General features: G+C 39.3%; 2 protein-coding genes and 1 long non-coding RNA gene across 7 annotated transcripts; 1 reads left to right on the forward strand and 2 right to left on the reverse strand.

The window, feature by feature from the left end:
• Window positions 1-2,189: 2,189 nt before the first annotated feature.
• LOC135619786 (uncharacterized) lies at window positions 2,190-6,040 on the reverse strand. 3 transcript variants are annotated; one of them, XR_010489496.1, is made up of 6 exons: window positions 5,786-6,040; window positions 3,738-5,686; window positions 3,563-3,628; window positions 3,359-3,483; window positions 3,019-3,170; window positions 2,190-2,895 (listed from the first exon to the last, which is right to left on the reverse strand). It is a non-coding gene; the product is annotated as an uncharacterized LOC135619786 (long non-coding RNA). The 3 variants fall into 3 exon arrangements; XR_010489497.1 differs by having other exon boundaries at window positions 2,295-2,895; window positions 3,738-3,841; XR_010489495.1 differs by having other exon boundaries at window positions 2,296-2,895; window positions 3,738-6,040.
• A 2,689-nt stretch (window positions 6,041-8,729) lies between these two features.
• On the forward strand, window positions 8,730-9,685 carry LOC103995183 (uncharacterized). 3 transcript variants are annotated; one of them, XR_010488952.1, is made up of 4 exons: window positions 8,730-8,871; window positions 8,970-9,124; window positions 9,206-9,330; window positions 9,408-9,685. XR_010488952.1 is itself a non-coding variant. In XM_009415717.3 (4 exons), the coding sequence occupies exons 1-4, from the start codon at window positions 8,876-8,878 to the stop codon at window positions 9,505-9,507; spliced, it is 396 nt and encodes a 131-aa protein (XP_009413992.2). In that variant the 5' UTR covers window positions 8,737-8,875; the 3' UTR covers window positions 9,508-9,685. The 3 variants fall into 3 exon arrangements, 1 of the variants encoding a protein (XP_009413992.2); XM_009415717.3 differs by having other exon boundaries at window positions 8,737-8,891; XR_010488953.1 differs by having other exon boundaries at window positions 8,806-8,824.
• A 506-nt stretch (window positions 9,686-10,191) lies between these two features.
• On the reverse strand, window positions 10,192-12,118 carry LOC135618253 (pectinesterase-like). The gene is made up of 2 exons (XM_065119122.1): window positions 11,006-12,118; window positions 10,192-10,918 (listed from the first exon to the last, which is right to left on the reverse strand). The coding sequence occupies exons 1-2, from the start codon at window positions 12,036-12,038 to the stop codon at window positions 10,236-10,238; spliced, it is 1,716 nt and encodes a 571-aa protein (XP_064975194.1). The 5' UTR covers window positions 12,039-12,118; the 3' UTR covers window positions 10,192-10,235.
• Between the last annotated feature and the right edge of the window lie 1,905 nt (window positions 12,119-14,023).

The raw sequence follows: 14,023 nt of genomic DNA on the forward strand, positions 1-14,023 counted from the left end.
CCAAAACAATTCTCCTATTAGTGTTCCATAATTCTGCATTAAAATTAATTTTTGATTTTGTTTTGCTTACTATTTAAAGGCATTTATTTAAATCCCTTTTCATATATACATATATATATATATATATATATATATATATACCATTCAAAAATGTTAAATTAACAATTAATTGGATTATCAAAAATATATAAATAAATATAAAGATGTATAATGGTGTAGTAAATTTACTTATGATGATTGAAAGATATATATATATATATATATATATATATATATATATATAATATAATAAAAATATCAGATAGGTTAGCTTGTAAAAAATTTTATTGATGATGGTAAGTTTGTTGTTAATCAAATTTCATCTTCAGCATCTATATTAAAAATCTAATAAGATAAATATGTTTGAAATATCTTAAAAAATCTTCAACAGGTGAGGTGAAAAGAGTAAAATAGGACTCCCAGAAAAGACAAGCACATGATGCAAATTGATGGTGGAATCATCATAAACCAAACCTTACACCATCTTCTCATCACCATGTCAACATCTTTTCTCACACAAGCTAAAGTTGGAGTGAAAACCACCCATCCCCATCCCCATCTCTAAGGATATTTTTATTAAAATATAAAGTTAATTGACCTCTCCTTTACTTGGCATATAATAAATATTATATATATGTATATTTGCAAATTGAAGAGTGCTTGTTTAAAGTTTCTCCAACTTGGAAGCACAACCTCTCTCTCTCTCTCTCTCTCCTTTTTAACAAACCTACCCATGAGAACTTGCCTGTGAGTGAAACAAAGAGAGGTGTTAGGTGTGAGGAAAAGCATAGAGAGAGATAGAGGAGCCATGTTGGTATTGGGTGCCCCTGAGCTGAGACTGCAGCAGCAGCAACACTGTCAATTAATTGAAGGAAGCTGCCCCTCAGTGATGAAGATGATGATTGATCAGCTCACACAATAAATTGCAAGTGCAAGTAGGTAATGGTGTCTCAGAAGCTAATTGGACAGGTCTTTGGTTGGCCTACTGATTCCCACTGCTCTTCCAATCCTTACAAAGACCCATTTCTCTGTGAGCTCTTGTGGTTGTTTTTTTCTCTCTCCAAGTGCATTGTGCTCATGGTCTCAGCCTCATGCAAGTGGGTCTCCGATGTCTCTATTATCTACTCTATTTGGACAATGCTTGGGTTGTTTCCTCCAGAACATGAGGCATTCCCTCCTGCTGAAATTTTTTTCAGTTTTCTTGTTCTGAATGATATTTTACTTTCAAGTTTCTGCTACAAACAATGAACTCAGAGGATGAGAAGATCTGATTGAGAGAGCTCCAAATTTACTGATACTTTGCCTCTTGATAGCATAGTTATTAGAAATCTAATCAATCTAAGTCTAGATAATTTTATCATTAGATCATATATTTAATATTTTTAAAAATAGTTAAAGAGATTGTCGGAATTCGATATTAATTTGGAACCATCCAGTTTCTTTTTATCTTTATATCATGATGTCATTGATTGATTTATTCTCGTTCACTCAATTATCCCGAGACCTACAAAATTACATTACGACAATTTCGGTAAGATTCATCCAAAACTTAAGTCAATAATGAAGAATTTATTAGTCTAAAAAAACGTTTTATAACGAGCACGTTTCCCTTTGCACAAGTTATAAAAAAACGTGATCTATTTCGTGGTGTATTGAACTCGGGATGTGATAATATTCAACTTGCTTAATCTCATACTTAGGTGCTGAGCATATAATGATGATATATGAATCATATGATGTTGAAATGTCTACCGCATAGTGTTAAGATATTGACTATTTAATATCGATGTGTCGACCATATGATGTTAAGTCAATCATTTAACATCGAGATGTCAACCATGTGACATTAAAGTATCCGACTCTTTACTCTGAGATGTCTCATCATTCTCATATCAAAAATAAAATATAATTATATATTCAATCAAAAATATAAAAAATATGATAATATCATAAAAATAGCAACACTTTATTTCAACCTTACAATGAAAATGATTCAAATGTCCTTTAAAAATTAAATAATTTTTATAATAACAAAAAGATAAGATTTGAACCACACTTAATCGAGAATTAGTTCATGGGATACATCGATCAAACTTTATTGTAGCATCCTTTGCCCCATCTCCAACCAACCTTCCCAAACTATCAATGAGAGCAAGTCAAATTCCTTGCCACACCAATTCAACATTTTACACTCTCCCTACATCATATTTATTGATATTATATCCTCATCAATCAAAAAAAAAAAAAAAACCGATACATATATATTTTTCTCCTTTTGAAATTTACAAGATAGAAAACAAATTACTACTGGAAGTAATTGATCAAACCTGGTTCGATCGGACCGGGTCGAGAGTAGTGCAGGTAAAATTGAAATTGCCATCCTACAGTGAAGTCAACCTTGGATGCATGACCATAACATGGGTTTGACCCATACAATCCATGACCCTAACATGAGTAGTGCACAACAGTTCGAATTGAAATTGCCATCTCAAAGACAATTCAAGAATATGAGCACAAGATCTTTTTGACCACTACAAACCTGTCGTTGCAAGTACAATGAATTCAACCATGGGTTTGACCCATATGAGAAGATAAGAACCCAGGTATTTTTCTTCCATGTACAGTGATTTGAATGTAACCTTTGTTGAATGCACTTTGATTCTGAGAGAGAAGGCATTTGATCCAAATGCAATGTATCACTTTTGGAGATGTTGTTCTCAGCATGGAAAAGAAACGATCTCTAGAAAAGGAGAAAGGGGAAGAGAAAATGGAGAGCCATTGGGTTGAAGATGTATCATGGCATTTAGGAAGGTATCACCTAGAACAAGCTTAACATGTTGATTGCTTGGATGCTTCCTGTAGAGAAGATATCGATATTGTCAGAAAATTATGCAGATATAATAAATATATATTATCAGGATTTAGTGACCCAAAATATTTAAATCTATATTGATGATAGTAAGCTCAAAATAAACTTACCTTTTTCTTCCTTTTTCAGCAATTCCATGAATTGCTGGATCATCTCAAAGCTACCATACAAACTATTCCAGTCGACAATGCCCCAACCAATGGGAAGGCTATTCGTTGAGGTAGTTGCACAATCCAATTCATCAGAGATCCAATTATATTACCTAGACCACAAACAACAGATCATATGAGGAAGATTTAACTTTCTAGTGTACATAAACATCTAATATGATTAATTGTGAATGATAAAGGCAACGAAAAAATAAGTACATCCGGTAGGCCAAAGCAGAAGAAAATGCAGTGTAAACGAAACAATGATCAGAAGACAATAAATGTTTGTCTAAGATAATGCCTTCTATGAAGGAATACAAGGGAATCAAGTCAGGTATCTGAGCCGATTGATGACAGCTTCCACCTCGGAAGGAGAATAGTATAAAAAGGAGCCACCTTCACAACATCAACATTGTTTGGTGTTACCTGAACAATCAGCATAAATTTTATTTCAGCATTATTTTAGTCAGCCAAAAGAGAAAGGCAAATTTATTCTGTTTCATACTTTTTCTTTCATCACTTGCTTCAGTATGGAAAGAGCTGTCGTTTCAGCTAGTTGAAGAGTTAGGTCCTGTATCAAAAATTTGTAATATCGCCCATTAGTAATAAAAAATTTGAGTTATGTGGACTTGATTTAGGCCTTATTCACTAAGACATGCAGTATAACCATACAATCTTACCTTGTTATATTGCTCTTGCAAACAACTATCCGCTCCTTCAGAACCAGAACCTATAGCTTTTGCATTGCATTGCCAAAAATGTGCCAGATGGATCAGTGAAATATCTGCATGCGCTACTTATTTAAGCAAAAAGAAAAGAAGGAGGAGCATGATGCTATAGATAAAGGTAACAGCTTCATTTACCAACAAAGTTTAAGTGGTGAATGGTCAAGCAGAAGACGTAGGAATGCAAATTGTGGTAATTGACTTGAATACTGATTTATTCATATATGAAAACACAGATTCATTGCATTAAAAAAAAAATCATACACACTTCATTCTCATTGACAGAATTAATGGGAAACACCTTCACACTAACAAGGTTGACCAACGAATCCTTTCCAACTGTGTAATGGTTCCCAATTACATAATGCAGTTTTATTTAACACAACAGTGGATTCATGGATGACATTTTTTGATGAAAAGACATTCATGACATGCTTCAGAATGTGCTGCAATCTCTAAAACATGATTGAAGAACTTTTGCATACATAATCATCTTATACTTGAAAAGAAACTGTCGACATATACATACTACCATTATGCTTACACTATTTGATTATGCAATCCAAAACTATTAGGGTCTTGTCTCAAATATTGAACAGTGGAATAGACCAGAGTCTCAAATAAGGTTAAGTTTGAATTCAACAGTATTAATATATTTTAATATTTTAATTGTATTTGCCGTTTGTGCAAAGCCTAAGAGTAACTCGGAGAGTAGTGGTTGATATCCCTAAACTAAACAAATTCGGCCAACTAGTTACGTCTCGTAAAGAGCAGTTAAGACATGAACTACTTTATTATCAAAAAAGTGTTATGTGAACAACACTTGGGTTTCAACACGTGCATGCTCAACAAGAGTGCAGGCATCCACTATCAAACCACTCAGCAGATCTTATGTGCTCGTCAATCTCCATCACCTTTTCTAGACTGCTTGGTTTCTGTAAATGCAATAGGTAGTGAAACAAAGTCAAATAGCTAGGAACAGAGACATACAAAGATTACATACAAGCTTCAAATTTTAATTTTATAACAGTAAGGTAACACATAGAACCCAATCTGGATACAGGACACTTCCTATTGGACCACATTCATCAAGCAGCTCACTGAAAATATTTGACTAGCACAAATTCTACTAAAACTCAACCAGCAGGACACAGATAATTCCACCCTCAACCTCCAATTGACTGGTTGTTATATGGCCTCTCTAAATGACACCCAGGATACAAGAAAAACGTATCTGATAAAGATTTCCCCAATCATCAAATTTGCAAGAGATCGTAAGGAAAATGCTTTTAACAAAAGCTGATTGCACCTTGCTAACAATAGGTGAACTTGCACAGCCTCATATTTTTCTTGAATAGCACAACTTAAGTAAATGTGACCAATGCCACTAATCCTATGGCAGCCTAGCTGCAATAGTTTCATTCATTGTGAGGTGTCATCTAACTATTATTGGAGCTCAATGCACCGTCTGTTTTTACCACTGGGATTCAAGCATCAGTAGAGTGAAGATTTAGGTGTCACATGACAACCTTTTATCACTCAGCCATTGGCAAATATGGATTCACTTAGTACATGAACATATAGTCACACAAAACCAGATTTATAGGCACATAAATGTCACAGGCATACAATGCTTTATCATTCCTTATTCTTCAATGGATTCTACATTTTTATAGGTAATTCGTTGATGCATCCCGATCCAGACCAAAGAGTTCAAACTTAGCTTGCAACATACGTAATATGAACTTTCAGAATGAAGAAGAGTCCCTGTTTGAGACTTCCAATTCTTTTAGTTAGACCGACAGGAAAAGGTGAAAACGTGCCAACAGAGCTGAAGTGATGCGCTACTCAACTGCGAGCACGACGCACTCTTTCGTCTTCAGTGCGATCGCAGTCGACCCCAACTGAAAATTTGAAGCATTCCGAACCCCTAAAAGATGGACCTTTTCTTCCTACCGACGTATTTAGCAAAACTTTCAGGTAAGATTGAACAAAGATGTCACCTTGATGGCGCATTCCACCTGAGACAACCTTCCCTCAGCGGAGAAAGTCTTGACGCCTCGGTCATACTCCGTCCTTCCACCAACCACAAAATCCACGTGTTTCAACCATCGAACCAAATCGAACAAGGACCCACCTAGTGAGGAGCATCTCCTGGGAGCTCGTCCGAAGCCCTAGCGGCAATGCGGCCCGCGTAAACCCTAGAACGGGCGGAAGACTGAGGTGGAAGAGAAGGAGGCGTTCTATCGAGCGGCCGAGGTGGCGTTTGTCTTGTGTTGACCAGCGGTGACAGGACCCTTCACTTATTTGGGCTTTGGTGAGTGTGTCTGTTGTTGGGCTGTTAAAACATGGACCCACGCTACAGGGTTCCACTTGCGGGCCCCATGTCTACCGGCCTATTGCAGACTCCCACGTTCTCAGGTCACACAATCCTAACGTGAATTGTAATCCGACCCCGACAGTATATCGAAATCAATAAATTTGAATGACAAATGATTGGATTCGTGTAGTCACCAAAGAGATTACGTGTGACGGACTCACACCGCGCACACATCAATCACGTTCGCGGGAATCACAACGCACACCTTTTTGCCACTTAGTTTTGTTTGGGTCATATGACTATAAAGTCTCCAATTAGTATTCCAACTTGAATTGTTGAGTAACAACTTGGGGCAATCTAAGTTCAATAATGGGAGTGGTTGAGTACCACTGTTAAGTTAATATGCAGCGAATACAACTCAAACATGAACCACAAAAGTCAAAGCAAACAAGTAGTCTTTTTATTCCATGAATAAAATTGATCTAATTGTTTTCTCTTAATATTTCTCAACAAAATATTGTTTCCACTTCTCAAAAAACAAAAGAAAAGTTTCCTTTCATTTTTGTGTTGAAGAGATCTGCTATTTCTTTGTCAAGTTATCATTAATTTTGGGTGATTTTCTTGAAAAATACCTGGGTATTTCCACCTCTTATTTTTATTTTTTTTTTCAATTAGTCACCCCTATTTTAAATATTTCAAAGATACCTCTCCAAAAATTGACATGTTTTTTTACCCATTTTCTATGATATAGGTTTTTATTCATAAAAAATACTATAAGATTAGTTTAAAAATATTTTATAGTCGTAAACATATCGATGTCTATATCGATCTAATTTTTAATGATATATTTTTAATTATATCAAAAAATTATAAGGACAGTTAAAAATATTATATTTTTGACTCAACACTTGATAGGTAATATAAATTATAAATATAGACTTTATAAATTTTGAATGATCACATGACAAAGGATCCAAGGTGGTCTGTCGTGATCATAAGTCCCCACAAATACTCAAATAGCATTGCTACTAAATAAGATAGCGAATTAACCCTAAGTAATACCCTAAAGGTTTATCTAGTCATATACCACCATGGTCTTATATTAGTTGGATCATACCACTTTGTGAAACTAAAAAAACTTCAAGATACCTAGTTGGATAATCTATTTTTGGGTAGTTTGATCTCTATGATGACTGCACACAACTTACATTTATAGGATTAAAAGATCATAAAAATTAATCAAAATGAGATTATCAAGCCTACTGTAAGCCCTCTATGTACTTACAAAGTATGAATAAAACCAAAAGATATAGACATATACAAACATTACATACATCGAACACCTTATATAAAGATTGATTTATGATAATACAATAGACTAGTCCGAGTGGCTGCAATACATACCATATACATAATTACTCTATAATATCATTTGTATCATCGATCAAAAGATGTCATTATAATATTTTTTTTCAAAGTCTTTTACGGTGTTTTCAATTGGATATTTAGATGACTATAAAGATAATATAAAAATATTATAAAGCCTTTAATTCCAGTACAGGTCACATATGCTCTAGGATATTATCTGCATCATAAATTCTAAAAAATATTAAAAAAATACCATTATAGTGTTTTTAAGAAGTTTTTATGATGTTTTTATTTGTATTTAGAAAATACTATAACATTAACATAAAGACATTGTAAAGGTTTCATTTTAGTAATTTAACTTGTAACCTGTAAAGATTTAATATTTTGAAACAAAACAGTATTTTTTGAATATTTTGAAACAAAGTGACATCAATATACAGTTTCTCCAGAACTATACAGTGCTTTTAAACTAGCTTTACAGTGTTTTTAAGGATAAAACCCCACAAAACACTGTAAAACATGATCGCCGGTTAATTTTTCTTTCATTTTTCTCCTTCGTGAAAAAGGAATTCTTCATCAAATTTTCTTTTTTATTTTTGTTTCTATGTTCTGATTCCAAGTGGACTAAGTTATGAGACTTTTTTGTTTTCTTAAAGCAGGCAAACAATCAGCCTATTTTCATATGGGAGTTAAAAGTAGCTTTGTTTCTTGCTCTCTCTTGATAGATTATTTGAAGGTGAGTGAGTCACCAGGCAACAAGAAGAGATCATTCTTTACTTCCTGCTATATTATTTAAGCAACTTGCAGGATTAACTTTCTCCACCTGCAAGCAATGAAGACACTGTGGAGTTCCACCAATTGCTTGTGCTAAACTAAGAACATAACATCACAAGGTAGCTTTTGTTCCACACCAAGAATTTAAATTGTTTTATGGATTCCATTTGTGGACTCAACAACCCATCAACATCTTCCTACAAGAAGCCAAGGTGCTGATATCATGTTGCATGTGCATGCTTGTGATTCCACTGTGGCATAGTTTAGGTTAGGCCAAGGTGGATTGGAATACAACTAGATGAGGATAATATTAACAACAGCAAGAGGTGACAGAATAGACCATCCAACCAATCATGTACTTGAGGAAAATGAGAGAAAGCAAATGTACATGACAATGGTGGACTTTGGTGTCATCCATGCTCGCTTCTTTCAAGAGTAATCAATCAAGAGAGGGAGAGACAAAAGATATGTTGATGAGATGGAGAAGTTGATGTGGTTTGGTTTTGTTAGTTTGTGTCAGTTCATCTTTAACAGTGTGACATAACTACATGTGTCATGCTTTGAAGGAAAGCTTAAATATGTAGGACACATCTCCAACAGAGAGTTAGAGAGTGCATTGACTTTACGGTTAATGGGGATTGCATTAGGTTTCCATTCGATGTTCAATGTTCAATGGTATGTATGTAGCAAGTTCCAACTAACAACTCCTCCTCCTCTCTCTTCAGGATCAATCTCTATGGCACTGAGATGCTCAACCCCTAACATTATCATTCCAAGAGATCAGACCAAGAAGGCAGTCATGAGAGCTTCCATGCTTCCCAACAAGCAAATCACACCCAAAGCATCAATTCCTTTAATCAGATCCTGCATGCATATCAAGGTATGATCTCTTCTCTTCTCTCTCCCTTCATGATCATGGAATTATTGCTCTGGAGGGTATAATACTTGTCTCTATTATTAGATTTATGAAGACAAGGCGATGGGAATAATCTGCTATAAAGATGCAAAGGGAGAAGTAATCTGCGAGGGATATGATGAAGGACCACGATACAGTAGACCGCCGCAGGAGGAAGAACACCAAGAAAGGTAGATCCGAAGATAGGCTTATTAGTATCGCGGTTTCAGGAATCAGATTCTTGATTCTTCTGTCTAACTTTCCACAGGCAGAAAGAAGTGCAGATCCCAAGCTTCCTTCAAGCAGTGAAGCCTCGCTATGCCAAAGAAGACCCTTACTTCTGTCAAATTGTTCGCGAGCAGTGGTAGAAGCTTGAGGACGATGATGATGAAGACGAGTTGGAGATTTATCTCGCATGAAGACTGCTGCTTATGATTTGACACTGTAAACATGTCATGAACTACAAAAAGGCTGTTCATGCTGCGGATACAAAGCTGGTTTCTGTGTACAAAATTTCTATGTCCAAACGAGTGAACTTATCATTAACCCCGATTTGGATTCCTTTAACGTGAATTTTTAGATCATTATGCTCGATCTCTAATGTTATATGAAAGTCAACGAACTGAATGTTTATGTTCTGAAATAATGATGCATGAGAAATGACCTGTTCTCCCCACTCAAAATAATGATGGATTGCATCTCTCAATCAACAACAACAGGATAACATAAATTATTGGTAGCCCTCCTTTGATTCCTTTAGATAAAGAAAAGTGGACTAGTATTTGTATATTCATATACTAAAAACATTTCTCATCTTTTGGGCATACACCATACAATAATAGGTTTATTAAATAATCCTATAAACTCCCCATGCCAACATTATTAATTCATTAAATTAGTGGTATACTTTTTTTTTATAATTTTTATTATTGAAATAGTAAATAATATGTAATTTATAATTATATATTTTATGGAATATGAAGATCATAGTCAACACAACATACCAATGATCAATGTTATACAACCTATAAGAGAGTCACAAAGGGCTTTTCTTCAGGCCCAAACACACTCAGGTGAAGCCTATTAAGGGTCCACATTAAAGTCCTGCAGTGTAGGTAACACCGGTGTCAGGCAACCAATTGTCTCCGACAATGAACTCTGACACTGTGAACTTGGAAGCCTCACCGGAGGAGAGCGCCGGGTGCACTCCGGCCCAACGGACCCGGCCCGACGTCGACGACCCTGGGCCCGTGTTCTCGTACTCCCCGTAGTACAGCGTCGACAACGCGAAGCTCCCCGACCATTTATCCCACCCGGCAGCGTCGATGGAACCATCCAAGTAGCTCTGCATCACCACCGTCCTCGAGTACTTCTGCCATGGCCGACCCAGATACGTGGGCGTGCTGCTCCCCAAGTCTGAAGAGCCCTGGATCCGGCACTTCTGGATCGATATGCCGGTGTTCTGGTTCGGGTCGGTCCGGCCCTGTGCCGTCACCGAGTTCTTCTGCGTCCCGCCCGGCTTCCGCGGCTGGATGTAGCAGTTCTGCAGCACCACCGCGGAGTTGCCGAAGATGAAGTCGATGGTGCCGTAGATATCGGTCTCGGTGTAGAACTGGCGGTTGGAGTGGGTGTAGAGGGTGTCTTGGTAGCCCTGGATGGAGCACTGGTACACCACCGACTTGTCGGCGCCGACCCGGAGGGCCACCGCCTGGTTCTTGCTTGGCCCGGAGTTGTTGATGATGGTTAAGCCTTTGGCGATGAAGCCCGCCCCCATTGCAGCTGAAACGTTGACACTCTCTTGTTGTGTCAAGCTCGTACTCAACGCTTGCAGTCACAGAAGGCAAGGGTAAGGAGGTGCATGCGTACCAACGGTGGCGGACTTGTACGTCGTCCACCCGTCGTTGACGTTCCTGCTGCCGACAATGACCGACTTGCCCTTTCCGTCTCCCATCAACATGACGTTCTTCTGTTTTGTCGGGACGTTGATGTACTCGTCGTACGTCCCAGCTTTCACATATATCACCTTCCTGCCGCCGCCGCCGCCGGAGGAGGCCAAGGACACGAAGGTGATGGCCTCGTTGATGGTCGTGTGCGTGCCGCTGCCGTCCTTGGCCACAACCGCGTTGGCTCGGATCTCATCGGGAAACGCCTCCAGAAGTCTCCGGTCTGCGGCCGACAACCACGCCGGAAAACCGTCGGATAACAACTTCCGGCCGCTACCTACGCCATCATCGTCCTGTACCTTCCCCTGCAGCGCCAGCGAGTTGCTGATGTGCTGCGACAAGCTCCGCACTCGGGCGCTCAAGGAATCGCCGCCTTCGGCCTTGACGGCCTGGAGGCTCTCCGAGCACGTCGCCTGGTTCGTCAGCGCCGCGCTGAGCCACGTCCGGGCGTCGTGCGAGCTCCCGCCCTTCTTCGCTTCCAGCACATCGTTGAGCTGGTCCAAGGTGATGTCGAGAAGCTCAAGGCAGTCGTGGACGCTGGACGGCGACCGCGAGGTCGACGTTTGCGCCGACGGCAGCGTCAGGTTGTAGGCCATGTCGCGGGCCAACAGGGCCCTGCTCTTCGCGAACTCCACGGAGACGTGGAACATCTCCTTGGGTCCTTTCGCGCCTGCTCTCGTCGCCAGGGAGGCGAGCGCCGCCTCGCACGCGTCCGGGTAGCGGGTGGACATGCAGGCAGAGACAACACCACTCTCAGTGGTGGTGGCAGCGGCTCTGGAGACAGTATCTAAGGGCTTGAGCTCATGTGATGCGTGCTTCGTAGTCCGTAAAGAGAATGCAGCAGATAAAGCTACTGCTAGAGAGACTGCAAGCACCCATGCAATGACCTTTCTCTTGTGTCGGCCATCACCCGAGATTGCTCTCTCATACATGCTCATGATTCCAACAGGTAACATTTCAGAGAGAGATGATGAGTTTGTGTATGAGAACGCCAGATGAGATGCTGAGGAATGGAGAGGGAGGGGAACTCATGGGATGGTACAACCATATAACGTTGTGCCGGAAGAGAAAGGTGTAATGTAGTCACTCACAAGTCTCACTGACTTTGACATGCAGTCAATGGACGAAGGTGATAGATTAAGACTAAGAAAGTGAAAGATTCATCAAATTGTTTCCTATCCTTTCACTATGGAGTTACTTTTATTGGGCATAAGGAAGATTGACTCATATCTCATAATATTGATTACTCATCCCACATGCTACTGTTCTTGTGGTGGGTTTGGGGAAGCTTTCAAGGGACCCAATAAGTTATTATCGTTGGTTAATTGGCATGGGAGTCTTAAAAGACACTTAAAATGAGATTATTTTCTCATCAATATATCTTTTCTCTTTCCTCATACAAGTATAAAATTCAAAGTCAATGCAAGAAAAGAAAAAAAGATGATATCTTGGTGTGGCCTTAAGTCTCTGTTGCCTCCACAGTGCCTGACGTCTCTTCCCATGCATCTCCCTCTCAAGCTGTTTCTACCATTCCCGGATTGTCATCATCATCAGTGCATGTCAGCGTTCACCATGTCAGGTGAATCGTCCCTTCATGCAAACATCAAATATATCACTGACAACCGAAAAGTGATATTAATCTAAACACATCAATGATCACATTTCCAGTGCAAGCATTCATTGCTGCCTTACCCGCAGCAATGGCTGAACGAGACAGGTTGGGGAAGACACCACCACCATGGGCCTTCTCCACTCTGCTCACTTGCCGTTCCAGCTGGGCAAGATGGACACAGGCAGAACGCGATATTAATGTTCGTTTGGGGCTCTGCTCATATGTTGGCATCACTGACACGGCAAGCGAGATGGAAGTTTCCTTGGGATATTCTGAAATGACTGTTCTTAGGTTGCCTGCCTTTGATCATAGTAAAGATTGATCAGCTTCGAGTTGCTTGTGTTAAACCCAGATTGTCCGTCTTGGTTCTCCGTGGAGGAAAAGAGAGGTCAGCGGTCTTTCTAGAATCATTCTCGGGGTCGGCACTTGGTGGAGTGTCTTCTTCTCATCCCGGAGGTCCTTGATGGTTACCGTGAAGCTGCCTTGCTGGTGCTCCTGTTGGGGGAATCATCCTCTTAGGTGCTGATACATCATGGAGTTATGCGATGTCAACCACCGGCTTCGAAAGAGATCACTCTTCTGTGCGAGGCTGGAAAAGCACCCAAGCAAGTGTTGCAGGGGTGCGTGTGTGGAGCAGCAGATGCTACACCATCCATAGTGACATTCTAACAAACATGTATCGCCTCCACCTAAAACACCAGCAATCATCTCCCAAGTTGCAAGGACATGTTGCTCATTGAGGTAATTCGATCACTACAGTCCAGATTCCTCTTTTGGGCCACTGGCTCATTATTAATGAATGCATGTGATGGACTACCAACAGGATGACTATTCCTCAGGATCCCAAATCCATGCAGGAAATGAAACCCTTCTTCTCTTTCAGCTTACCCAAATGCTCAATAATGAAGCTGGAATTTTCTACGTGAACATCATGGACTGGTGGCTTTTGTGAGCAAGGTATGATGTGATATATATCATGCTACTGTCAATTTACTGGTGACATTTCATTGTTAATCCAGGAAATAAGAACATTGTGACTGAAGCAGAGAAAGAGACAAGATGATACTTATTATGCTACTATCCATCTTTTCATCGTTGACCACTGTCTTTTTACCTTCCTAATCCAAAACATGGTCAAGACTACCTTTCATGACACATCAACAAGTTTGTCTGGTCCATGCAAATGGATTGATGAAGAATCAAGCAGGTAATCATGCTTACCTCAAGAACAGCTTGGTGATGCTGTAGTTAGAGATCTCAGGTGATCGGCTCCGATCCGAAACTGTTAATTCAAGAAATCAAGCAATATATATAGAGGAAGGATGATTG

This window comes from Musa acuminata, chromosome BXJ2-8 (assembly GCF_036884655.1).
Source record: "Musa acuminata AAA Group cultivar baxijiao chromosome BXJ2-8, Cavendish_Baxijiao_AAA, whole genome shotgun sequence".
In the NCBI taxonomy this organism is placed as follows: Eukaryota; Viridiplantae; Streptophyta; class Magnoliopsida; order Zingiberales; family Musaceae; genus Musa; species Musa acuminata.